Source organism: Chiloscyllium punctatum, chromosome 23, assembly GCF_047496795.1.
Source record: "Chiloscyllium punctatum isolate Juve2018m chromosome 23, sChiPun1.3, whole genome shotgun sequence".
NCBI lineage: Eukaryota > Metazoa > Chordata > Chondrichthyes > Orectolobiformes > Hemiscylliidae > Chiloscyllium > Chiloscyllium punctatum.
The window spans coordinates 67,521,042-67,546,339 of record NC_092761.1 but is presented as its reverse complement, the minus strand read 5'-3'; the positions used below and the strand labels follow the sequence as shown (position 1 = coordinate 67,546,339).

General features: G+C 39.0%; 1 protein-coding gene across 3 annotated transcripts in view; it reads right to left on the bottom strand.

Annotated features, from left to right (window-relative positions):
• The window catches only part of LOC140494119 (otoancorin-like), a 207,668-nt gene that overhangs the window by 61,694 nt on the left and 120,676 nt on the right, over positions 1-25,298 (bottom strand). For all 3 annotated transcript variants that reach the window (XM_072593124.1, XM_072593127.1, XM_072593125.1), the window contains exons 3-9: positions 22,121-22,155; positions 17,767-17,933; positions 16,924-17,099; positions 7,372-7,490; positions 3,838-3,974; positions 994-1,105; positions 582-797 (exon numbers count right to left, since the gene is read on the bottom strand). In XM_072593124.1, the coding sequence (XP_072449225.1) occupies positions 582-797; positions 994-1,105; positions 3,838-3,974; positions 7,372-7,490; positions 16,924-17,099; positions 17,767-17,933; positions 22,121-22,155 (962 nt within the window). The remainder of the gene's footprint in view (positions 1-581; positions 798-993; positions 1,106-3,837; positions 3,975-7,371; positions 7,491-16,923; positions 17,100-17,766; positions 17,934-22,120; positions 22,156-25,298) is intronic.

Below are 25,298 nucleotides of genomic sequence, written 5' to 3'. Positions count from 1 at the left end.
CTGTTCCTTCGTAAGGAGGAATGGTTCGTGACAGGACACGGGCAAAACACTTCTGCTGTTCTTTGATGAGTTGCATAACACCTTTTACGTATGATAAAAGGCATTATTGACACCACTGGCAATGCAATAAACCTTTCGTGCAGCAACACTCGCAAAGCTCACACGTTTTTGCCCACCTCTAGTTAGATCTCTAAGAAAGTAAGGGTAAACTCTATCCTTGAATATAGTCGAATTGCTTGGTCGGCCATTTCAGAGTCAGCCACATTGCTATGAGATCTTCAGCCAAAGAGAGATCAAATTGGTTGAGAACAGCAGATTTCCAGCCCTAATGGATAATTGTGAACTATATAAAGTGTTATAACAATTCAGTTATTTAATGGTCACTTCTAGATTTCTATTTTAGATTTTATTAGCAATTGAATTTTAAATTTCCCATTTGCTGTAGTGAGATTTGAACTCTTGAAACAAGATTATTATCCAAAGTTTCAAGATTGCTTTTCTCAGAACATAGCCATTGTTTCAAACGAGGAGCATGATTGCAGAGCTTTTTGTTTGACATGCATTGAATAATTGCTACTTACATTTTCAGCTTCCATATACTTTTTGACAAAGACCTTCGCTTGGCCTTTGGACCAGCCTCTGACATTCTTCAGTTCTTCAATAGCACCTACAACAACCTCTTTCTTGAGTTTGGACAATTGACTGATTTTAAGTCCAATTGCAGCATCTCCCAGGTCTTTTAGATTTTCAGCACTTGAAATGTTGACACCAATAACCTCTACTAGTGCTCGATAGATCTGCAGAAACATGACAGTGTTAAATAATTGAGTAGAATATATGCCTTGAGTTCTCTTGGCAGTAATTTTAAATGGCAATGGTTTTCAAAAGAAGAAAGACGTACATAAAAGATGAACGCAACCAGTCTGAACAAATTATTGAAGCAATGCACTACTGGTCATGAGACACTTGAGGTATCGCACTTCATATACTTACCTTCTTTGTATTCCTGGTGCAGTTGCGCAGTTTGTCCTGCAAAGCTTTTATAGCTTTCATACTCAGTGATTTCAGTTGTTTTGTTGGGTAAAAACATACTAACTGACCAAGGCTACAGATAAAATTGAGAAAAGAAGAATCAGAGTTAGATTCACGATGATTTTGGATTTTCACAGAATCACAGAAATGTTATGGCATAGAAGGAGGCCATTCAGCCCAGTTTGCGCTGGCTCATTAAACGATCATCATTACTGAATATCAATTTCCTGCTTTCACTGTATATTGTTTTCCATTACACAATTATTCAATGTTCTCTTGAATTCTTCAATTATATCTGTCTCCCTCATATTTCCAAAAGTAATGAATTCCATTTGCTAACTACCAATGTGTGAAAACCTTTTTTCTCACTTCACTAAAATAAAACAAAGAACTGCATATGCTGGAAATCTGAAGCAAAAATGAAATTAAGGGAGAAACTCAGCAGATCTGGCTGTATCTATGGAGAGTGAAACAAGATTATGTTTTGAGTTCAGTGAACCTTCTTCCGTTGAAGGAACAAGACAGAATAGTGTGTGGCTTGGAAGGGAACTTGCAGTGATTTCCCATGCATCTGCTGTCCTTCTCCTTCTAGATGGTAAAGGCATCAACCTTAAGAATTACAGGAATGTAATATCTGTCAAATTTGCATGACATAAGTTCCTGAAATTGTCATTGTTTGAAATGGCTCTATCACATTCTATTTGACACAGATTGCATTTACACTCTGAGCATAATTGCACTCAGAATTCTTTGAAGTTCCATGGCAGGAAGTAATCCTAATCTGGCTGGGCAATCACGAATTGTTGCAGAAGCCAATAAAGTTCCAATGCATATCTGCCCAGGCTGGTGACTGACATTTGATGCAAAAATATGTTATGGAAAGCGCATCATGAGAATATGATATAAATTTTACTGTACACATAGTAACTGTTTAAAATGCAAACCCAAATTAGTTTACACTGGATGCATGACTTTTGTGATGAAATATGCATGAATTAATATATATATACATAGAAATAGGTAATAATATTATGTAATACAGCTCATGGAATGACACATGGATCAACAGTGGTGCCTCAACTATTTCTAGTGCATATTAGTGACTTGGAAACTGTATGTACTATTGCCAAATTTGCAAATGGCACACAAATAGATGGGATGATAAATAGTGAGGATGACATAAGGACTCTATAGAGGGATTCACACAGGTTATATACATGGGCAAAAACTTGGCAAATCAAATTTAATGTGAGGTTATGCACATTAGCAGAAAGAATAGAAGAATTGATAATTATTCAAATGGTGAAAGAATGCAGAAAGTTCTAACACAGAGGGACTTGGATGTCCTCATGTATGATTCCCAAAAAGCTAGCATCCAATTTTAGCAAGTAGAACCAGTAGCCAAATGAAATATTTTTCTTTATTTGAAAAGGAATGGAGAATTAAGACAGCAGTGTGGAGGAAATCATTTTTTCTAGAGTCCTCATCCCAGAGGGTTGTTGAGGTTGAGTCATTCAGTCTATTCAAGACTGAGGTAGATAGATTTTTAAATATTAAAGGAGCCAAGGTTCTTGGGATAAAGCAGGAAATGGAATTGATGATTCCTAGACAATCCCTGATCTTATTCAATGGTGTATTAGACTTGATGGGCCAAATGGCTTACTTCTGATTCAACATCTTATGGTCTCATGGTTTTATGTTATTTTTGGAGATCGGATTTCAAAATAGTGACATATAGGTAGTGGTTACTTTTGTGAAGGAATTTCTTTTGGAGAGAAATCAAGATCAGCTGATCCTTCAAAAACTGTGACCTAATCCAGTATTTGTCAGAAACAACAGACTGTAAATCAACTGTCTGTACAGTTTGAGTTACAACACGTAGAAAGCATATGTATGGCTTTGTTTTCAGTGCCAAAGATCCTATAGTGAAAACATTTTTAAACTAAGTTCAGTTCAGAATCAAGTTTTCAGTTCAGTTTCAAAGACATGAGAGTTAAGTGCAGGAGTGAATTTAGTTCCTCTCCTAGTAAAAAGAATCAGGGCATCAAAGGGAATATGTCAGCCGATATGAAGCTTCCAATAAGGTGAATTTGATTAGAAATTTGGATCCTATTAAAACTGAGGATGCTTGTGGAGATATTAATGTCAACAGACTTGAAAAAGACTCATTGAATTGCCATCATAGTTCTTGGCCACAAAGCTGTCAGTTCAGGAGAATACTGAAGATCTGAGCTATGGGGTGTACTTTGTGTCGGCTTGAGTTTCTATAATGGATAGTATTGGCAAAAAATTGAAGCTGTGTGTTTTAGATCTTGCTCATTGTCTTTGGTATTAGATTTTTTTTGTTTCTCATTTCTTCTATTCTTTAATAAACTTCTGTCTGTTGTTAAGACAAAGGTCTTCAGTCTTCTGTGAGTCTTCTCAGTGATTGACCAGGATGGGAAGGAACTAAATAAATAGAATACCAAAAACCCTGATAACTTGCTAATTTGTAACCTTTACTGAAATGTTTGCATTGCTGGGAACATTGTTCTCTTGTAAAAGTAACAGCAATTCCATTCTTGAGAATGAGGAAAATTTTAAAAAACAATGCAACCATGGAGAAAACATGTATACATATGGTGTTGAAGTATTTCTGAGAGAACTATAACTACCATGTACACTCGAAAGCAGAAGTCAAGAAACAAAATGTGATTCTTTTTAAAAAATGTGAAATCTGTATCTTTATAAGTATCCAGGTGGAATACACATTGTTAAGATTTTGTTAAAAAGCTGTAATTTTTTAAAAAATGTTGATAACCTTACTTGGCGATTACGGTTTCATTCTTGGTGTCAACATCAATACAGTTATAAAGTCCTTTTAAGAATATGCGAGCTTGCACAGGTGTGAGATCAAACAGCTTGTCCAAAAGGTCAGAGGAAGTCTTGAAGAGCTGGCATACCTGCAAATAGTCACATTTAAAATATATGAGGCAAAATTGATACTGCAACTCATTCAAACAGAATGGGGTTTACAGTCATGTTGTAATATGAAAAATCTTTTCCATGATAAGACAAAGTGACCAAACATTGATCTACTTCAGTCTTTTATTTTCCGACTGGAAATCATAAGTTCAGAATGATGGACTCCTTATCATTGACTCTTGGGAGCTGTTTAAACATTTTCATATTTCTCCCATGGGTATGAGTCCAAACAATCTCAAGTGAACAGTTCATACAGGTAATGGAACATAAGTCAAACTTACTTCTTTATTATGGATGTACAGGCAGACAAGTCATTTAATATAGTCAACAAGTGAAAGAAAACTGGGAAAGGAGATTTTGAAAGATTAAAATATATTTCCTTATCATTAGGATTAGGAATTTAACACAAATTAATGGCTTACATACAACAAACTTTAATAGTTGATGCATCACATTAAAATGAAAAGCAGTAAATTAGACAATCATAATTGTGCCACAATGCAGTCTATCAGTTACTACATGTCTCTTGTCATTATGTTTGATCCCACTGTTAATAAAGCAACTCTTTTGAATCCTTCTTTGGCAGCAATTAATTTATCTACTACCCAAAACTAGTAGGAAAATTGCTGCCGGTCTACAGGGAATCAAAAATAACAATGATAAATCACCCGTTGTCTCAGAAATCCACCATTGTCTCTTGCCATGTTTGTGTTCCTCTTCTGTCCTTTCACTTTTCTCTTTTTATCCTTCTCACTCAGCTCCACTTTTCCTCCTACCTGTCTTATTTTTCTCTTATCAATCCATTTTCCCAAAGAACCCCTGCCATTTTTCTTTGCTCTTTTCTCTTCCCCTCAGATTTAGAACAAGTATTTAAGTCTGATTGTAGAATAATCATTCTTTGATTGTCCCTTCCCTAACATGGAATTTTCTGATGGTCAAACAATCGTTTCTATAGATGGACTTACATGTTGGGCCCCTGCAGAAACCTTGATGTAGCAAAGTCCAAGGATATTGTCTGGGACATAGAGTCATACTGTACGGAAACAAACCTTTCAGTCCAACCAAACCATGCCGAACATAACTCCAAAATAAACTAGTCTCACCTGCCTGCTCCTGGCTCATTTCCCTCCAAATCTTTTCTATTCGTGTACTTAGCCAAATGTATTTTAAATGTTGTAACTGTACCCACTTCAACCACTTCCTCAGGAAGTTCATTCCACATGCGAACAACCCCTGTGTAAAAAAATTGCCGCTCATGTCTTTTTTTAAATCACTGCCCTCTCACATTAAAAATGTGGCCCCTAGACTTGAAATCCCCCATCCTAGGAAAATTTCAACTGTCATTAACTCCATCGGTACTTCTCATTATTTTATAAACTTCAATAAGGTCGCCTCTCAACCTCCTACGCTCCAGTGAAAAATTCCCAGGCAGTCCAGCCTTTCTTTATAACTCAAACCTTCTATACCCGGCAACATCCTGATAAATTTCTTCTGAACCCTCTCCAGATTAATAATATCCTTTCTATAACTCGGTGACCAGAACTGGACACAGTATTCCTGAAGAGGCCTCACTAATGTCCTACACAACCTCAACATGACTTCCCAGCTCCTATACTCAAAAGGACTGAGCAATGAAGGCAAGCGTGCCAAACGACTTTTTAACTGCCCTATCTATATGCGATGCAACCTTCAAAGAATAATGTATCCGAACCCCTCGGCCCCTTTGTTCTACATTACCCAAGGCCTTACCCTTGCTTGTTGTACCAAACAAGAATACCTGTGATTTATCCAGATTGAACTCCAGCTGCCATTTTTCAGCCCATTGACCTATTTAATCAATAGAGGATTCCCATTTGCCAGTCACTTGTGCCTGAAAGCCTCCAAAAATAGCCTTTTAAAGTGGAGAACTCTGCTGCAGTTACTTCAGTAACCACCTGTGAAATATTAAACTACTCCTGGGTAGTTATTAAACTGACTCCATCTCACCCTTCAGCCTCCAATGACACAGCCCTGGCTCCTTACACCCTCCAGATCCTGAGCCAACATCTTTTCCTTGAAAAATAAAATCTGAAAGAAATGCAGATGCAAAACAATACTTGCTAGAAAAACTCAGCAGGTCTCGCTGCATCCGTGAAGAAAAATCAGAGTTTATGTTTTGGTGCTCTGAGGAAGTGCCCCTCAACCCGAAATGCTAATTCTGATTTTGTCCACGGATGTTGCCAAACCTGCTGAGTTTTTCTTTAATCAATTTCTGATTTTCTGCCCTGTCCATGCTGCTGCTGGACTTGACATGTCCCTATCCCCAGGAACTGATACCACTCCCTACTCTCCTAGACCTGACATTCTCACATCTCACCTCCTATCACCTTCCCACAAGGAGGTGACACTCTCAGTCTACCTCCCAGCACACAACATTCCTTCTGCCATTGGTGGAACCAAAACTGTGCCTTGCCACCAAGGACCTGACAAACCTGGGACCTATTACCCACCCTCTCCCACCGCCCACCCTCCCAAGACTCAAAACACTTCTCTGCCCCAGAACTCAACATGTTTTAATGCCCTTGTCCATTTCCACTCTCTCCTTTGCCAGAATCAACACCAACCTCATCTGGCCACCACACTGCATAACAATCTCCAATCTATCCTAAACATTCAACACTTATCTGACATCAATCCCAGCTTGTGCCCAACTACCTTTCCCACTTGACACCTGACCTTTCACTCTTACCTTACATACTTACTCTTCCAAGGGAGCTGTCAATGTGTTTGCCTGCGCTCCTAGACATTTAAATCCCAGAATACAGCAACTACTGCCATGTAAAAGGAGACATTGTTTACCTTCCTCTGATTATCCTGCACGATGAGGACACAGTTGGATTGAAGGTATTTCCCCCCTAACTGTAGCATCAATGATCAGATTCTCCTACCAGAAATGTGGAGCTCCTTCTTAATATAAAAAACAGGACCACACTGGCGTCATTGCCACAGTCCCTCAGGAAATCATAGCCCATGGTCTTCGGTTAATTATAATTCAATTCTTTGCTTTTGTCCTGCACAAAACCTTTCTAATGCTGATTATTACCAAACTTGAACATATACATTGTTTACAAATCACAATATTTACAAATCATAATCATAAAATGCAGGAGATTGAAGAAAATCAAGAAGCAGAGATGTTAAAAAATTCTGAAACGAATGAACTATTTGGCATCAGATTAGTAAAGGATATGGGGTTGTTCGGTGGAATCAAGTAGAAGGTGCTCAGTGAGTCAAAACAGTAGAACTGGTATCAAAAAATGACAGAGGTGAAATGCAGACTCTGAAAAGTACAGGCATATTGAAGAGCTCTTAAAATTAATCATATCAGAGTCTTACCGTATTATTTTTACCCATTGCAATACTCTTGAGAGTAGAAGTCGGTGCTTGCACAATGAAACGGCCAAGTATGTTAAGAACATTAAGGGTGATCCAATTTTTTTTGCCTTTCCCTTTCCCTGAGGGGAAAAATACAGAGACAGTGTAAATAATTCCAACTGCATCAACAGATGGAATCAGGATTTTGGCTTATCGATACATTCATGACACTTTCTCATCAGGCAGAGAGCAGCCTGCCTCGAGTATAGGATTTTATTTGGTGATGTGAAAAACAACTTTTAAGACAGAGCATCGGGGGAGACTGTGGTGTTGTGTAAAGTCACTGGGTGAGTCATCCAAAGGCAAAGGCCGATACTCTGAGGACTTCAGTTCACATTTAGAGTGCAATTAAAGCTCTGTGAATAGTTCTGAAATATTAAACTAGTCTTAGTAATGGTCACTATTAGAAATATTTTTTAATAATTCATTCATGGGATGTGGGTGTCGGTGGCTGGTTTGGCATTAATCACCTGCCCCTAATTGTTCGTGAGAAGTTGAGCTGCCTTCTTGAACCACTGTAGAACATAGAACATAGAACATAGAAGAATACAGCGCAGTACAGGCCCTTCGGCCCTCGATGTTGCGCCGATCAAAGCCCACCTAACCTACACTAACCCACTATCCTCCATATACCTATCCAATGCCCGCTTAAATACCCATAAAGAGGGAGAGTCCACCACTGCTACTGGCAGGGCATTCCATGAACTTACGACTCGCTGAGTGAAGAACCTACCCCTAACATCAGTCCTATATCTACCCCGCCTTAATTTAAAGCTATGCCCCCTTGTAATAGCTGACTCCATACGTGGAAAAAGGTTCTCACTGTCAACCCTATCTAACCCCCTAATCATCTTGTACACCTCTATCAAGTCACCCCTAAACCTTCTTTTCTCCAATGAAAACAACCCCAAGTGCCTCAGCCTTTCCTCATAGGATCTTCCTACCATACCAGGCAACATCCTGGTAAACTTCCTCTGCACCCGTTCCAGTGCCTCCACATCCTTCCTATAGTATGGCAACCAAAACTGCACACAATATTCCAGATGCGGCCGCACCAGAGTCTTATACAACTGCAGCATGACCTCAGGACTCCAGAACTCAATTCCTCTACCAATAAAAGCCAGTACGCCATAAGCCTTCTTCACTGCACTATTTACCTGGGTGGCAACTTTCAGAGATCTGTGTACATGGACACCAAGATCCCTCTGCTCTTCCACACTACCAAGTATCCGACCATTAGCCCAGTACCCCATCTGGAGTGTGCAGTCAGTATACCCACAATGCCCTTAGGCAGGAAATGTCAGAATCTTGACCCAGCGGCAATGAAGGAACGGCAATGTATTTCTGAGTCAGGATGGTGAGTGGCTTGAAGGGGAACTTGAAGGTGGTGGTGTTCCCATGTATCTGCTGCTCTTGCCCTATTAGATGAAAGTTGTCTTGGGTTCGGAAGGTGCTGTCAAAGGTTTTTTGGGGAATTTTTGTAGTGCATCTTGTAGATCGTATACACTGTTGTTACTAAGCATTGGTGGCAGAGGGAATGGATGCTTGTGGTGCCAGCTGGGTGGGCTGCTTGGTTCTTGATGGTGTCAAGCTTCTTGAGTGTGGTTGGAGCTGCACTCATCTAGGCAAATGGGGAATATTCCACCACATTCCTGATTTGTCCCTTGGAGAGTTAAAAAGTGTGGCACTGGAAAAGCTGGAATTCCTCATGAAGGGCTTATGCTGGAAACATTGACTCTTCTGCTCCTCGGATGCTGCCTGGCCTGCTGTGCTTTTCCAGTGCCACACTTCTCGACTCTGACCCTCCAACATCTACAATCCTCACTTTCTCTCTTGTGCCTTGTAGATGATGGACAAGCTTTGGGGAATAAGGAGCTGGCTTACCCATTTCTGTATTCCTAGCCTCTGACCTGATCTTGTAGCCATTGTATTTATGGGTCGAGTCCAAAGACCTATTAGTCAATGTTAACCTCAGAAATGTTACTTGTGTTGGATTCATGAAGGCTACACCATTGAATGTCAAGGGGCGGTGGTTAAATTGTCTCTTATTGGTGATCATAGCTTGGCATTTATGTGCTGCAAATGTTACTTGCCACTTATCAGTCCAAGCCCGGATATTGTCCAGATCTGTTGCATTTGAACATGGTTTCCTTCAGTATCTGAGGAGATGTAAATAGTGCAGAACATTGTTCACCAATGATTGTGCATCGTCATTTCTGAATTTGTGATGGAAGGAAGGTCGTTGATGAAGCAACTGAAGATGCTTGGGCTGAGGACACTACCCTAAGGAACTCCTACAGTGATATCCTGGAGCTGAGATGACTGACCTCCAATGACCACAACCATCTTCTGATGTGCCAGGTATGAGTCCAACCATTGAAGAGTTTGCCCCTAGTACTCCCCTAATACTCATTGATTCCAGTTTTGCTGGGGCTCCTTCATGCCTCATCTAATGTGACCTTGTTGTCAATGGCTGTCACTCTCCCCTTATCTCTAGAATTCAGCTCTTTTGTCCATGTTTGAACCAAGATTGCCATGACGTCAGAAGGTGAGTGATCCTAGTGGAGCCTAAACTGGGTGTCACTGAGCAGGTTATTGCTGAGACAGGCACTGCTTGCTGGTATTGTTGATGACATCTTCAATCATTTTACTGAAGATCTAGGATAGACTTTTGTGGTGGTGATTGACCAGATTGAAATTGTTGTGCTTTTTCCACATTGTTGGAAAGATACCAGTGTTGTGACTGTACTGGAGGAGCTTGGCTAGGGGAACGGCAAATTCTGGAGCACAAATCTTCAGTACTATTGCTGGAATGCTGTTACAGTCCATAGTCTTTTCACCATCCAGTGCCTCCAACTATTTTTTGATATTACATGGAGTGAATTGAATTAGCTGAAGATTGGTATCTATGAGGCTGGGGGACCACTAGAGGATGCTGACACTGAGACCAAGTACTTCTGGCTTAAGATTTGCTGGGAAAACTTCAGCCTTATCTTTTGCACTAATGCACTGTGCTCTTTCACTATTGAAAATGGGGGTACCTGTAGAATCTTCTCCTCCAGTGAGTTGCTTAATTATCCACCATCATTCATGACTGGATGTGGCAGGACTGCAGAATTAGTGTGGTGAATGGTGAATGCCTGGTACTCCTTACTACAGAGAGTTGTGGAGGCTATATAGTTGAAAGTACTTAAAGAAGAGGTAGATAGATTTTTCAAAATATCAATGGTTTGAGGGCTTTAAGCAGTTGGCTTGAAAGTGGATTTGAGGTTTGAGGACAGATAAGCCTTTGTCTTCCACAATAGTGGAGCAGGTTTGAGGGACCGACTGATCTACTTCTGCTCATATTTGTTACTTTCTTATATTTTTTCTCTGGTGAACAAGAGGGCAAATGTTAAATCTGAAAACAACAGCTGGAGAGAAAATCCTGAAAAGAGGAAGGTCGGAGTTGCAATGAGAACAATTACAATAGTTGGTTCTCATTTTAAGTACTGATGTAAGGATTTATAGAAACATCGTGAAAGACTGAATAAATGAGGTTTATTGACCTTAGTCCATTTATTGCTTGCTCCATAAACTCACTTCATCCTTGGATCAGACTGTGTCTTGACTCCATTTCTGCAAATCTGTGGGACCTGACAACTCTCACAATTTCATCAGACAACTGTGGCAGTTCATTTGTACATAGGAAATTATTCTGGGCATTTTTGTTTGCAGCAGAAATACTGATCAGGGCATCCTATTTTTAAAAATATTTTCTCTAAGTATTGTCAAGAGAGTTTTTTTTTCGCATATGACTTGTGCTGAGCAGTCAATGTGCTTAAGTCTTTGCTGTAAGTAAAAGTGCTAGCAACTAAGCCAAACTGGTACTTAAGGATTCCATGGAGCTGTGTGGGCCACTTGTTGAGATCATTGGTGGAAACACAGGTAGAATTTGAAACTCGCCAGTCACTGGAAAGAGTGAACAAATAAAGGACAGTGTACAGAAAGAACCAAATAAAAGGAATGGTGATAACATCTGTAAGGCTGCAAGAATTATTATTCGCATGATTGCGTTTGTGCAAAGATTATAATTACTGCTTTTATTAGTTATGATGATAGATTAAAGCTTCTTGAGAGATGTGAATTTCATCAAAGATATATATAATGTTATCTTATTCCAATTGCTCATTGTGGTCTGGAATAATTTTACTTTGTCTTGTGGCTGGAATCAAATTGTTCTGTCCTTGCTCAGTCAGGTAGAGAATTGTTTGAATTCACACATTATGTGCTCAGTTGTAATTGATTGTTCACTGGACTAATATTTGGGGACAAACCAGACCATCAAGATGAACAAGGACAGTGGAAATTATATTTTTTTCTCTCTTTTCTATTTGTTCAATTGAAGAACCTGATCCACAACCTGAGCAACAAATCTTTTCCAAAATCTCAATGATATTTTAATTGTGATATGCAGAGTATGATGTTTAGAGGCAATAGTAAATGATACACATGTTGGAAAGAAGAATATTGTGCATGAACATTTTCTACATCATTGATCCAGTTCATAGCAATTACTTATATGTATAAAGCAGTGCTAATTTAATAACAATACTCCAAAAACTCTCATTGCAACGTTATAAAATACAACATTGAGCCAAAAAAGGGAGGTGTTCCATTAAAAAGGTTTAGTCAGGAAAAAAAGGTTTCAAAGAGTGTCGCAATGAAAATGTATTAATGGAATGAGGATGGCGCTGGTCAGGCCAGCTTTGAGTGTCCAGAGGGCAATTAAGAGTCAACCACATTGCTGAGGGTCTGGAGTCACATGTAGGCCAGACCAAGTATGGACAGCAGTTTACTTCCCTGAAGGACAATAGTGAACCAGATAGATTTTTCCAACAATCAATTCATGGTCATCATTAGACTCTTAACTCCAGATTTTTGTTGGATTCAAGTTCCACCATTTGTGATGGTGGGATTTGAACCCATGTCCCCATAACATGATCTGGGTCTCTGAAATAACAGGCCAGCAATAATATCACTAAGCCATCACCTCCCCTTAAAGTCAGGAATACTCAGCCCAGAATTAAAGGTGCACAGATGTTTCAGGAGGTTGTGGGCCTGAAGAAGATTAGAGTGCTAGGGATAGGAGAGTTTAGAGTGATTTGAAAACAAGGTTGAGAATTTTGTGATGTTTGGCTTGGTCCTAATGCAGGTCAGCAAGCACAGGCATAAGTACGGTGATTGTGATTTCATACGAGTTAAGATGTAGAGAAGAGCATTTTGGATGACTTTATGAGAGTCTAGTCAGGAATTCATTGGGATGGTCAAAACTAAAGGCTAACAAAGACAGGAATGTGGATTTCAGCAGTGAATGCATTAAGGTGGTGGAGTTGAGAATGTTAGGAACTCACTGACTGACCAGATGTGCCACCAAGATTACAAATATCTAATTTAAGGTCAGGCAATTACCAGGGACCATGGGACGGATTCAATAGTTAGATAACAGTTTGGATGATGAAAATGGCCTCAGTCTTGGTGGAAATTCCATCTCATTCAGTAAGACATGTCAAATAGGCAGTCTGATGATTTAGCTACTTCGAAGAATCAAAAAAGATGTGGTGAATAGGGCTAAATATCATCAATTTTGATGTGAATAGTATGTGTTTTCAGATGATACTACAGGCAGGTGGTATGTAGATGAGAAGTAAACCAAGGATATATCTATGGGGGATTCTCGGGGCAATGATTTGAGCAGTCATTGGAAGTAATACTCTAGCTATGAGTAGATTTATAAAAATAGAACCATTTGATTGTAGTCTCACACAACAACGGAGGATTTTGGTTCAGTCAACCATGTGAGAGGCTGCAGAGAGGTCAAAAAGGACAGGATGTGAACTCTTTATAACCTTTATAACAGTCACATAGATCTCATTAGTGATTTTGGTAAGGACTACATTGACACTGCTATGTCGGTAGAAATCTGATTGGAGGGATTCAAACCTGAATTTGAAGAAAGATGGAACTGATTTGGGAGGTGATAACACATTCAAGGACCTCTCCTAAGAGGAAAAGAGGGCTGGAGATATACAGTAGTTTGCATGAATGGTTTCATAAAGTGTTGTTTTGTTTTGATGTGAGCAGCGATGACAGGAGAATTAGAGAAGACCTGAAGAGAGAGAAACTATTCACAAAATCAGGGGGCCGTGTTGGGCCCAGCAGTGGAAATTAGGTATTCGGTAATTTGTTAGAAACAAGAGCATGGAAATATCAGTGTTATGTCTAAAATAAATTTAGAGAGAGCATGAGGATAGAGTAGCTAGGGAAAGAACTGAGGTTAAGGAAGACAGGAACATTGTAAATAGTTTGGTCAGATCAGTTACCGGAAGGGGGAAAAGTGTCAGAAGCAGCTGATGAAATAGTCTTATTCTTACTGATAAACAAATCCATCAGCTCTTTATGTACAAGATGGAGGAGAGAGGTTTTTTTAACAAGGTGGTTTGCAGTGCCTTTGCATTCCAAAGTGATCCTGATGAGAGAAATACCAGCATTTTAAATAGCCCGGCCAGATCTAATGGCACATCAGATAGCCTTCATCAGTCAGGGTATTGACTATAGAAATTGAGAAATTATGTTGCAGTTATACAGGATGTTGGTGAGGCTACACTTGAAGTATTGTGTTCAGGTTTAGTCACCTTGCTATAAGAAGGATGTTATTAAACTGGAAAGAGTGCAGAAGAAATTTACAAGGATGTTGCCTGGACTCAATGGTCTGAGTTATAGGGAGAGGTTGAACAAACTAGGACTTTTTTCTTTAGAGCATAGGAGACTAAGGAAGGACTTTATAGAAATATATCAGATCATGAGAGGCATGGTTTAGAGTCAATGCACTCAGTCTTTTTGCAGGTTTGGGGAATCGAGGGCTAGAAGGCCTTAGTTTAAGGTCAGAGGGGAAAGAACAAAGGCAACGTTTTTACACATCGGGTGGTACACATGTGGAATGAGCTGCCAGCGTAAGTGGTTGAGGCAGGTACATTAACAACATATAGAGACATTTGGACAAATACATGGATAGGAAAGGATAAGAAGGATATGGGCCATGTGGAGGGAAATGGGGTTAGTGTGGATGGACATTTTGATTGGCATGGACCAGTTCAGGCCAAATTGTCTGTCTCTGTGCTGTAGGACTCCATGATTCTATGACACATGATTGGACTAGAAGTTCAGAAAATCCTTTCTGGCCTGTGAGTTAAGGAATAAAGACTGTCCCAGGAGTAACAGCAAGGATGAGAAGGAGGATTTGTATCATTGATGACGAGGGCATGAAAGGTGGATGGAGAGGTACGGTTTAGCAAATTAGCGTCTATGTAAACATTGTGGCACAATGAGGAGCAAAGACTAATCAACCAGGATTTTGAAAGTGTGAATCTAAATGTTGCCTTTCTGAGGACAGATACTGAATGAAGTAGGATCGGAATGTGGCAGGAGATATGGTTGCAGACTGATACAGGTAATTCTTCTATCATGCAACGGTTGTGTTCTTGTGCAACGCTGCATTAGAGAAAAATTGCACTTTAGAAACAGCGCTTAAAATGTAGGCGATGTAATTGCATTGCAGTCAACATATGTTTTAAAAGTTTGCACTTTAGAAACTTTAGAAAGTTCGTCAATCGTGTTACAGCAAATTTGCGTTAATGAAATGTATGGAACATCAGAATGACCTGTACATGGAAATTGTGAGAAACTACCAATCAATGTCCAGGATTTAGGTTTATCAGTAATTTTGACTTGACAAAGCAAGTGAGGAATTAAATTGCATTGTTCAATTGTAGTTAGTGGTAAAACATTTCATGAAAAGAAGAAAATATATATAGCAGGGTCTGAAGAAAAGTCACCCGTTTATGGTTTTATAGTGGAAATTAACATATAAATTAGGCTAACAAATGTGAAAATGTATTGAAGTGAAATGTTTTTCCCTAAGGATGCCACTTTACTTTTGAATGACCCAATTTTGAAACTTAAACTATGTTACAGATATATATATATATATATATATTATTTTCTATTGTTATTTTGAGATCTTATTTGTTTGAGGCATCAACAGTGTTTGTGGAGTCATGAACAATTCTTTTAACTAAAAGATGTTGATAGTTTTCTGAGAAAACTCAGATTTTTTACTTGGGATGATATTAATCATTTGGAGGTAACGCTGCACACTTGAAAGCGATGCACACATTGTCTTTTGGTTTCACATTATCTCGGTAAAGATATATGCAGTTAATAAGATCAGAGGGATAGGTTGTCAGAAAGGGATGTGATTTACATCACAAGAATAACACAGGAGGTAAGAGGTGGAAATATCATTATGTGACCATCACTTTTAAGGAAACCAATTAGGAATCAAACTTACACTGTCTAGCCAATCTGAGATTAATCATGTAACATCTATGTATTGAAAGCCAATTAGATTCCAAAGTGTCTCATTAGGCACAGGCAGTCATGGCTAGCAAGGGTTAATAAGTAGTGATTTTTAGTGGGTTGGTACACAGAAAAGAAGACTGAAGACAGAAAGAGAACTTCAGTCATCAGAAGTAAACAAAAAAATGAGGGCCTAATCAATCAATCAATCTCACAGGCTGATGCCCTGAAGTGGATCAACTGAAAATCATTATTTTTATTAAGATTTATTTTACTTGTGTTGGTTTTAATAAACCTGACAGATTCTGTGACTCCTGTGAAAACACACTTGTACCTGCAATGGGTTGTGCAACTAATCAGGACAAATATAATTTTGAAAGCCCTCAAATGTTGATCTTTGTTTACATATGACTTGGATCTTACAACTAAAGTTAAAGCGAATCCTAAAATCTTACAATTGATTGCTACAATAGGGTCACATAAGACGTAAGGTGAAGTGAGTGGCCATTAACATTGGTTACAGAGTTTACATGGTGGGAGAGAAATAGGGAGGATAGAGATGAGTGACTACAAGAGAAAGGGAGAGTTATGCGTTGGAATGGAATTTGAAATCAGAGGATGAAGAATGGTTTGGTACAAAGGCTGAAGGAGAAATCATTGAAGACATTTCAGTAAGAAATTCTTGATTGTGCTTGGGAAGGAGCTTTAAAACGATGATTTTGAAAGAAATTTAAGAGGCACCAAACAAGGGAAGATGCTTCAAGAAGGAAAAACGTCAAGGTGTAGGCTGTTTCGAAGTGCCACAATGCCAATGCTCCCACCTCGCCAGGGCAAGTGAAAAAAAGACATTGCCAGGGAGGAGGCTCCATCAAAGTGCAAGAAGTCACCACTCCTGAACCACAATTTCCTAAAGGCGACTTGTCAATGCAATCATTCACAAGAAGTCCATAGATGGGAAAAGCATTCTTCACAATATTCTGGAGTGAGATGCACAGATAGTTGGTGAGAGATGATGAAACAACGAAAGCAACAGGGTCAGCAGTGAGAAAGGGGAGTTCCTCAGAGAGGCATTTGGCAGGTTTAACATCAAAACATTCATAATTCCAGATTGGTTACCTTTTTCTGGGTTGTTACTTTCATCTGGATTTTTTGATTTTCTCTCATGAGGTTTGGGTTTCCAGATGTCCATTCCAGGTCCTGGTGTTTTTGTGTAAATATCTTCAACCCATTTATAAATCTGCTTCCTGGTACCTGGATTCAGGTAATCATATTTGGCATTTAAAAGCTTCATCCTGCAATGAAAATTGCCAATAAAAAAAAACAGATGAAACAGTGTGTGAAAGAATAGGTGAGATTAAATATGAAAATACATTTTCAAATTATATTGGAAAGCTAACGATAAGAATGATATTGTTTATTTTGTGACAATTAAAGTGAGGAAAATAATGCTTCCTCACCCAGAGGATTTGAGCAGTCATAAAAATAAACAGAAGGTGCTGAGAGGCTAAACTTCAGAATGGGAGCAGATATTGCTTGTCTTTCACCCTTATCCAAACTGAAAATTACCACCTAGTGTAAATTGCCAGATGTGCTCCGCTGGCAAAACTCAACCAAAGACTAGAAGCAGTGTTGTTATGAAATGAATGCAGAGAGCTTTAGCTATATTCCTACTCAACTGTTTCACTTAGAGACTCCACCACTTCTTAAAAAATCAAACAATATACAAGAGACCCTTCAGCCCACCAAGTCTGCACTTCCAAAAGTAAACCACAATGCATGTTCCGGCTTTACTGCACTACACCCATAGCCTTGAATGTTATGAATATTACTTGATATTCAAGTGTTCATTCAAGTACTTTTTTAAAGATTGGGTTTCAAAAAATAATCAAGACTGAATTTTATTTGTCAGTAACATTGCATTAAAAGTTATGTCAAGACAGAGTGACCTGCTACACTTACAGTTCCACCAAATTGGAATGAGTGACATTAAGACTGAAAGACCGGACACAACCTGGACTCAGATCGCTGATATTCTCATAAAAGTCATTGATGTACTCTGAGATATTTCCTGGATCAGTGAGGTTGTTCCTTAGATCGATTTCCCATCCTTCACATCTTCCTGCACCCTACAAAATCAAAAAGTTTCAAAGCATTCAATAATCCTGGTACAAATTGCTGAAATATATGCAGAAAGGCAAGAGCAGTGTAATTACATGGTCTATCCATTATTCAGCACAACCCTTGGTCTCAATGATTATAATAGGCATTTGTACCAAAATGTTGTGCTGCAAAACAATGTGCAGTTTGAGTTCTGATTACACTAAGCTGTTAATAGCCAGGCCTTTACACTGCTTGTTCAAGTTCTCTGACAAGCCTACAACAAATAAGTGGGAGAATTTGTGAGCATCACATAGCACATTTCAGAATGAAAGGTGGGGCTGTTTCACGTTAGACGACTTTGCCATGCAAACTAGTAGTCCTCTGCACCACTAGACAACACTCTTCATTGTGGGACATCGAGCATCAGCAAGATACTTGAGCACTGCAACTGAATCTAAACCTCTCCTGTTATCACTGGAGAGTGATTAGTCTTCAAAACCTGGCTGATTATCTACTACCCAACATAACAAACTTGGCAGAGACAAGGTACTGACTTGGGGAGCTTTTTGAGAGGACTGGTTTTCTCAAAGCACTAGTTAAATCAAGAATTCATTTATAATAAAGATGTTTCAAATTTATTTGCAGTTCATGGAAAAGACATCTTTCCTCCTAGCCTGTACTCAGTAGGGATAGCTTTTTCCAAACTCGGTTATTGGGGAACTGGCATTTGAAAATTTAATTACATCTTTCTAAGTAAAGCATGATGAATATTTGCTTTTCTGGAGAAGAAAAAGTCACTGATGTGCAATGCTATAAAGTCTGATAAAAGTCTAGTCTGAATACTACAAATTTTCAAGATTATTTCTGAATTTCTTCAAGGAAAATCTATTTGCTTTCAAGTTAGTTACAGAGCTATATACTGTTTGCATACAAGGTTTCTGCTCATATAATTCAAATCATCAATAGGTTTGTGAATAAGCTATTATTATCTTATTAAGCATGCTGGAGTTTTCCCGACTTTATAAAGACTATAATTACCACGCAAGCATTTACTGTTGCAACATGGTAATCACTAGATGATAATCAACACAAACAGCTAAACAAAATACAAGACTGGAAATAAATCATACACAGGTCCAGATGCCATTATGAAATAACCCATAAAGTATTATCCATGGCCTTCATTTGTAATGTTAAGTGCATTTGTGCCTTTTGTTTCACAGCTTCATGACCAATTAAACTTTTAAATCGGCTGATCATTAAAGAGAAACACTTTCACTCTGAAATACCGCACAGAAAGTCAACTAAATATTGGGAAGCTCAAACGTATATCCTATAGTCCTGCCTCAAAACTGTCATATTAAGACTGCCTTTGCACTGATTTGAGGCCTGCCAAAAAGTTCCTTTCTATCAATTTCATACTTCTATTCAGCCCTCTTCAACTCAGCCATTACCACAGGTTGAACTACATTTTTCCTAAACTTAGCATTCAGTCCAGGCATGCAAGACTCCAGCTCCCACGTCCTCTACAGAACAAGCCTATCTACTCCAACATGTGCAACATCACCCACATCCTTCCCAAACTGTTGCTGAAACCCTCACTCATATTTTGGTTACCATCAGGCTTGATCGCTCCAACAATCTCTTACCCATTTTCCATCTCTTACGCACCATAAACATTAGCTTATCCAAATTTCACTGCCCATATTTAGGTTAGTTAGCCATACTCCTGCTGTCTGACATTGACTCTCAGTTCCTGCCATTCCCCTAACATTTTACAATTAAAATTCTCATCCTTCAGTTTGAATCCACTCATAGTCTGCCCTCTCTTTGGGGCAGAATCTTCTACACTTTGATATTGAGTTCAGAGGTGGGAAAGGCAATTTAAATGGGTTGTCACCTCATGCCTCTATTGCAAATAATCTTGGAGCAGTAAGGCTGGTGTCTCACTCTCCTTCCAATTACAAATTGGGGACCTTATGAAAGCAATAAAGACCACTAAATAGCTTGATCCCTCTAGCAGTTGCATGTGGGCCTGTCACCACTGTGTCATAGGTCAGCTTGTAATCCTAGGCATGGATAAGAGATTACTTGAACAAGGGATTTCACTGTGCCTGACTAAGGGAATGGACAAGCTTGAAGTTTGCAATGAGTGTGGTCCCAGTGAGAGTTAATCCCCTGCCCATTTTACCAACCACCCCACTCCCTCCACAATAACCCCCACCCCAAAAGGCCAAGAGCATCCACATTTCTTCTTGGTGACCGGGTCCTCTGTGATCCTGGGCTTGAGAATTTCTGCCAGTTGTCATGGCCACCTCAGTGGCAATGGTAATCACAAAATCTGGGCCTTTCTGACTGGTATCTCACACTTGTCAGGACTTCTACTTGTCAGGGTTATTATTCCAGGCCAAGACTTACCAATGGCCCTCATAAGTTCTCGATTGGCATATGGTTCACGGGGGTCCCAGAGTAGAGGTAATATGGTCTTTCACTGGCTCTCCAGTCAGCAGCGCAGACCCTGAAGCCACAACAAGTCCACAAACTCCTCCTACACAACAAACCCCTTCCTAAATTACTCTGACACTTTGTGTAACCTCTGACCATGATCTCATCATTGCCTTCATCCATCTTGGCCACACACTCTAGAATTCCCTAAAGTTCACCTCTCCATCATCAGCATTTCCATCTCCCCTATTAAACAAAATCTCTTTAAATATCTCTATCTTGAATTCAGTGTTATATTTCAAAACTATTCCTCTGCAAAGTTCTATGGGGCATTTTTCATTGTAGACATTGCAATATTAATATCAAATAATATTGAATATTTGATTGGTTTTAAAGGTGACTGGATGAATTAAAGATGAGGACACCATTAACAGGATGACTAAGACATAAAGATGAAGTTGGCCTCAGGATAAATAGCTATTCTGGGCTGATCTTAGTCAAAGCTGCAGTTGCAATGTTACAGCTGTTTACAATGTCCCTGGTAATATTTTATCCATTTATGGGATGCAGGCATTATTGGCTGGTTGAGTATTCACTGCTTATCCATAGTTACCCTCAAGAAGGCGATTGACAGCTGCGTTCTTGAACTGTTGCAGTCCATGTGCTGTCGGTGGACCCACAATGTCATTAGGGAGCGAATTCTAGGATTTTGACCTTGTGATCTTGAATGAATGCAGATATGTTTCTAAGTCAGGCTGGCAACTGGCTTGAAGGTTAAGGGTATGGAAATATCAGTCAGAGAATCCCTACTGCAATGTCAGGAACATGAGCTGGAACCTTTATATTTATGGATATCAGTGGCTATTAGACAAAGCCAGAATTGACTTTAGCCTCAAAAATGTCATCAATGAGTGCTGTTCAAGTTTATATGTGAAGAATGACCAATCATAAGGTTCTGCCAGATGATTCAAATATGTGTAATCAGTACCTTCAGGACGAGCAGAAAATAAAATAAATAAATAATTGGAGTAGGGGAGAGAATTGCTATAAGCATTTAGAAGCATTTGATTCCCTGTAGGAATAGACATCTTCACGCATTGAATCATACAACACAGGAGAGACCCTTAGGCTCATTGGCTCTGTGCCAACCTATCTACACTAATCCTACTGTCTGGTACTTGGCCCATAGCCTTGAATGTTTCAAGTACTCATCTACATACATTTTGAAAAGAGTGTAAGGCCTCCTGCCTCTGCTACCCTCCCAGGCAGTGCATTCCAGATTACTTACCAGCCTTTGTATGACAATAATTTCCTCAAATCTCATGTAAATCATCTACACTCTTGTTATTGATCCTTCAACTAAGGGAACAGTTGATTCTTATCCACCCTGTTCCTGTTCCTTATAATCTTGAACACTTCAATCAGATCGCCACTAGGTCTTCTCTGCTGTAAATAAAACAATATGGAACTATCCAGCCTCTCTCCATAGATAAGTTTTTAAGAGAGTTAATCTCTGGCTAGCATTCACTGAGCAGCATTGATTCTAAAGTCCTTCATTCTTAATGCTAATTGAACATAAATTAAAAGTTCAGGATTGATAGTAATCAAGTACATCATTTTATTGAGTGATCCAACTGGAGTTTGGTACCAATGAAAAGGAGATACTTCCTTGAGAGACCTGGCAAAATGGGCTCTGAGTGATCAAAATTATTTCTTTTATACTGTTACTGATATTCACAGTACTAAATTTATTGTGTATTGTTTTTACCTGTTTTGAGTCTTTATCCTTTCCTCCACGCATCCCTTTGAATGTCAAAGAGAAATCAAATGTTAATAAAATAGTGAATAATGTTAATGCTATTAATGTACTGTTATCCATTGATGCACTGGTAACACATGAACAGATGATAAAAATGCCAAGCAAGTTTCATGTTGAAAAGATTCAGAGATTCTTTAATCTCCCCATCTAGAGGTTAAGAAATAAACGGAGTATTCTTTAAATCCTGTGGCAGTTTGATGGATGATAACATATAGTTTGAGGAGTGGGTAGATTTTTGTGTATCAGTCAGTTAGCTGCATTTAGACTCCAGAAATCCAGCTGTTGATGATAACATCTACCATAATCAAAACAGATATACTCTGAGCACAGTTAAAAAAAGGAAAGAAAACCCAGAGGTCTTATCTCTAAAACTGGTGCAAAATTTATTTCAGAATAAATTTACTTCGAACACAGACTGCCATCAGAGCAAGGTAAATTCAACTTCTTCTGTTCAGCCATTTTTAAAATTTGAGGCTCATGCTATAATGTTAGTCTACTGCATGATCATCTTATCATATTCTGCAAATATAGTGTAAAAATGCAAGTATAAATCAGCTTTAAAATTCAGCCCTTAAGCCAGGAGTTTCCGAAAAGTGTTTTGTCCTGATCCACTGCCATAAACTAAATGGAAGGTTGGCAGAAACTCTTAGTGGAGTTTCCACTAAAGCTATTATGGCCAACTGGAGAAGCCACCAGGATACACTTTATGTTTGCATCTGTTCATCCTTGATATTTTGCATTTTTATTGCCATCTGGCTCAAGATGTTTCTGCATTAATTTAATATATCAATGTGCCAGTGATTCTTTGTCGTGACGGATTACACATCTAACTGAGCAACTCTAGATATGTCTGCACAATGGCCAACTTATTGAAAGCTGTTTACAAACACTTTTTTTGTCCTTTTTTTAATGCAGATTTTCATCCCATCCCTTCTCTGTTGAAGGTGTTGAGTCTTCACTGGACCTGGTTGCATGAGCCCTAATTGTCCTCCCATTCTTTTCCAAATTTTTAGCTGAAACATTTAATTAGGATGTTAGAGTCAGAGTCAGAGTCAGCACAGAAACAGACCCTTCGGTCCAACTTGTCCATGCCGACTAGATATCCTAACCCAATTCAGTCCCAGCTTCCAATCCATATCCCTCCAAACCCGTCCAATTTACGTACCCATCAAGGTGCCCTTCAAATGTTGCAACTGCACCAGCCTCCACTACCCTCTCTGGCAGCCCACCTCACACATGCACCACCTTCCACTTGAAAAATCCACCCGCCCCCAGGCTCCCTCCACTTCCTTCCCCTCCCACCCCAAACCAAAGCCCTCCAATTCTGGATCTCCCCACCCCAGGCAAGAGACACCATCCACCCAGCCTCTCCATGCCACTCATGACTCCATAAATCTCTATGAGGTGACCCCTCAGCCTCCAGTGCTCCAGGGAAAAACAGCCCCAGCTTATTCAACCTCTCCTGACAGCCCAAATCCTCCAACCCTGGTAATATCCTTCTTTTAACCTATCTCCTACCTGCCAGGACAGAAGCCCCTCAAACAATTTTGTACTATAGATAAAACAAAGTAATACCACAGTAATGGAATATAGTCTCATGGCAGGTTGACATTAACACAATTACAGCAAGGGTTGCAGAATAGTAGTCATGATGATGAAACAAGGATGCTCTTCATGTTTGAACCTAAGTCATTTTGCTGACGCATACATATAAATATAGATTTGAACATTTAAATTAAGACCAAGAATACAAGAATACATCATTCAGCCCTTCCAGACTGCTCCACCATTCACTGAGATTATGTTTAATTGAACAATGGCCTCAAAACTACTTACCTGTCTAACCCCCCCATACTCTGACACCTCTGGTGGTCAAGAATCTATTTGTCTTTTCCTTAAAAAATATTCATGTTGCTGCCTTTACCACTTTCTTGGAAAGAAAATTGCATAGACTCACAACACCCCTCCACCACCTCCCCCCCCCCCCCCCCCCTCCCCATCTCTGTGTTAAATGGCAGTTCCTGCTTTTGTCTACAAAGAGAAACATCCATTTAGTATTCACCCTGTTAGGTCTCCTCAGAATCTTACATTTTTCAATAAAATCTCTTCTTACTCCTCTATACTTCAATTTTTACAGGCCCAAACACATCAAATCTTTTCTCATGTGATATGAAGAATCAGTTGAGTGAACCTGCTCTGCAAAACTTCTAATATAATTGTTTGATGAATAAGCACAGAGCTGGACCTGAACCCAGATCCTGTTTCCATTCTATAGGACTAATATGTACTAAAAGATATCAGAGCATGGAAATGGGACAGTTTTTAGGCTTGTTGCAAAAGTAAATGCATTATTCTATGGGGAATGCTTAGAGCTGAACAACAATAGAGGTGAATTAGATTTTATTTTTATTCAATTAGAAGAAAGGAGTACACCTTTTGTTAGTTAGCATTTGCTTGTCAGATACATTATCCAAAATTGGTTTAGTCAATGCAAAAGATCAAATAATTTCAAGTCTTCTTGGGACAAATACATTTGTTTATTGAGAAACATAAACCTTTCCATTACCCTTCCAGGGTAAATTAATTTAAAATATAATTGTTTTCCTTTTGTGTTAAAAGAATCTTTGACATCATTACAAATGTTAATCTTATGCAGTTTTATTAATATTGCTGAAAATGGATTTAATCACAAAAAGAAGCACTTCAGTCAACCATTAGCCTTCAAATGATAGAAAAACACATTTTAAATAATCAAATATTTTTAAGGTTATATGAAACCATTTGCTTGATTGATTCTCAGTAGTAACTTTTTAGCGAGTTATTTTTGAATGTGGATGCTTTTCAAAGCCATCATATTGCTATTCAGAAGTCCCCTTCTTGAAAACAGCTGAGCTCCTGATAGGTCTTTTCAGACTACAACAATGAGTCAACAAAATTTCTTTACATCTGGAGTTCACATCTAAATGGGTATAATGGCAGGTATCCTTTCCTGGAGAACATGAATGAGCCAAATAGGTTTTATGGCACACAGAGGTTTTGAGGTCACACTAGCTTTTAACTTCAGAATTTACTGAATAAATTTTACATCGGTTACATTAACACACTAAAACAGAATTGAAAGGCTATG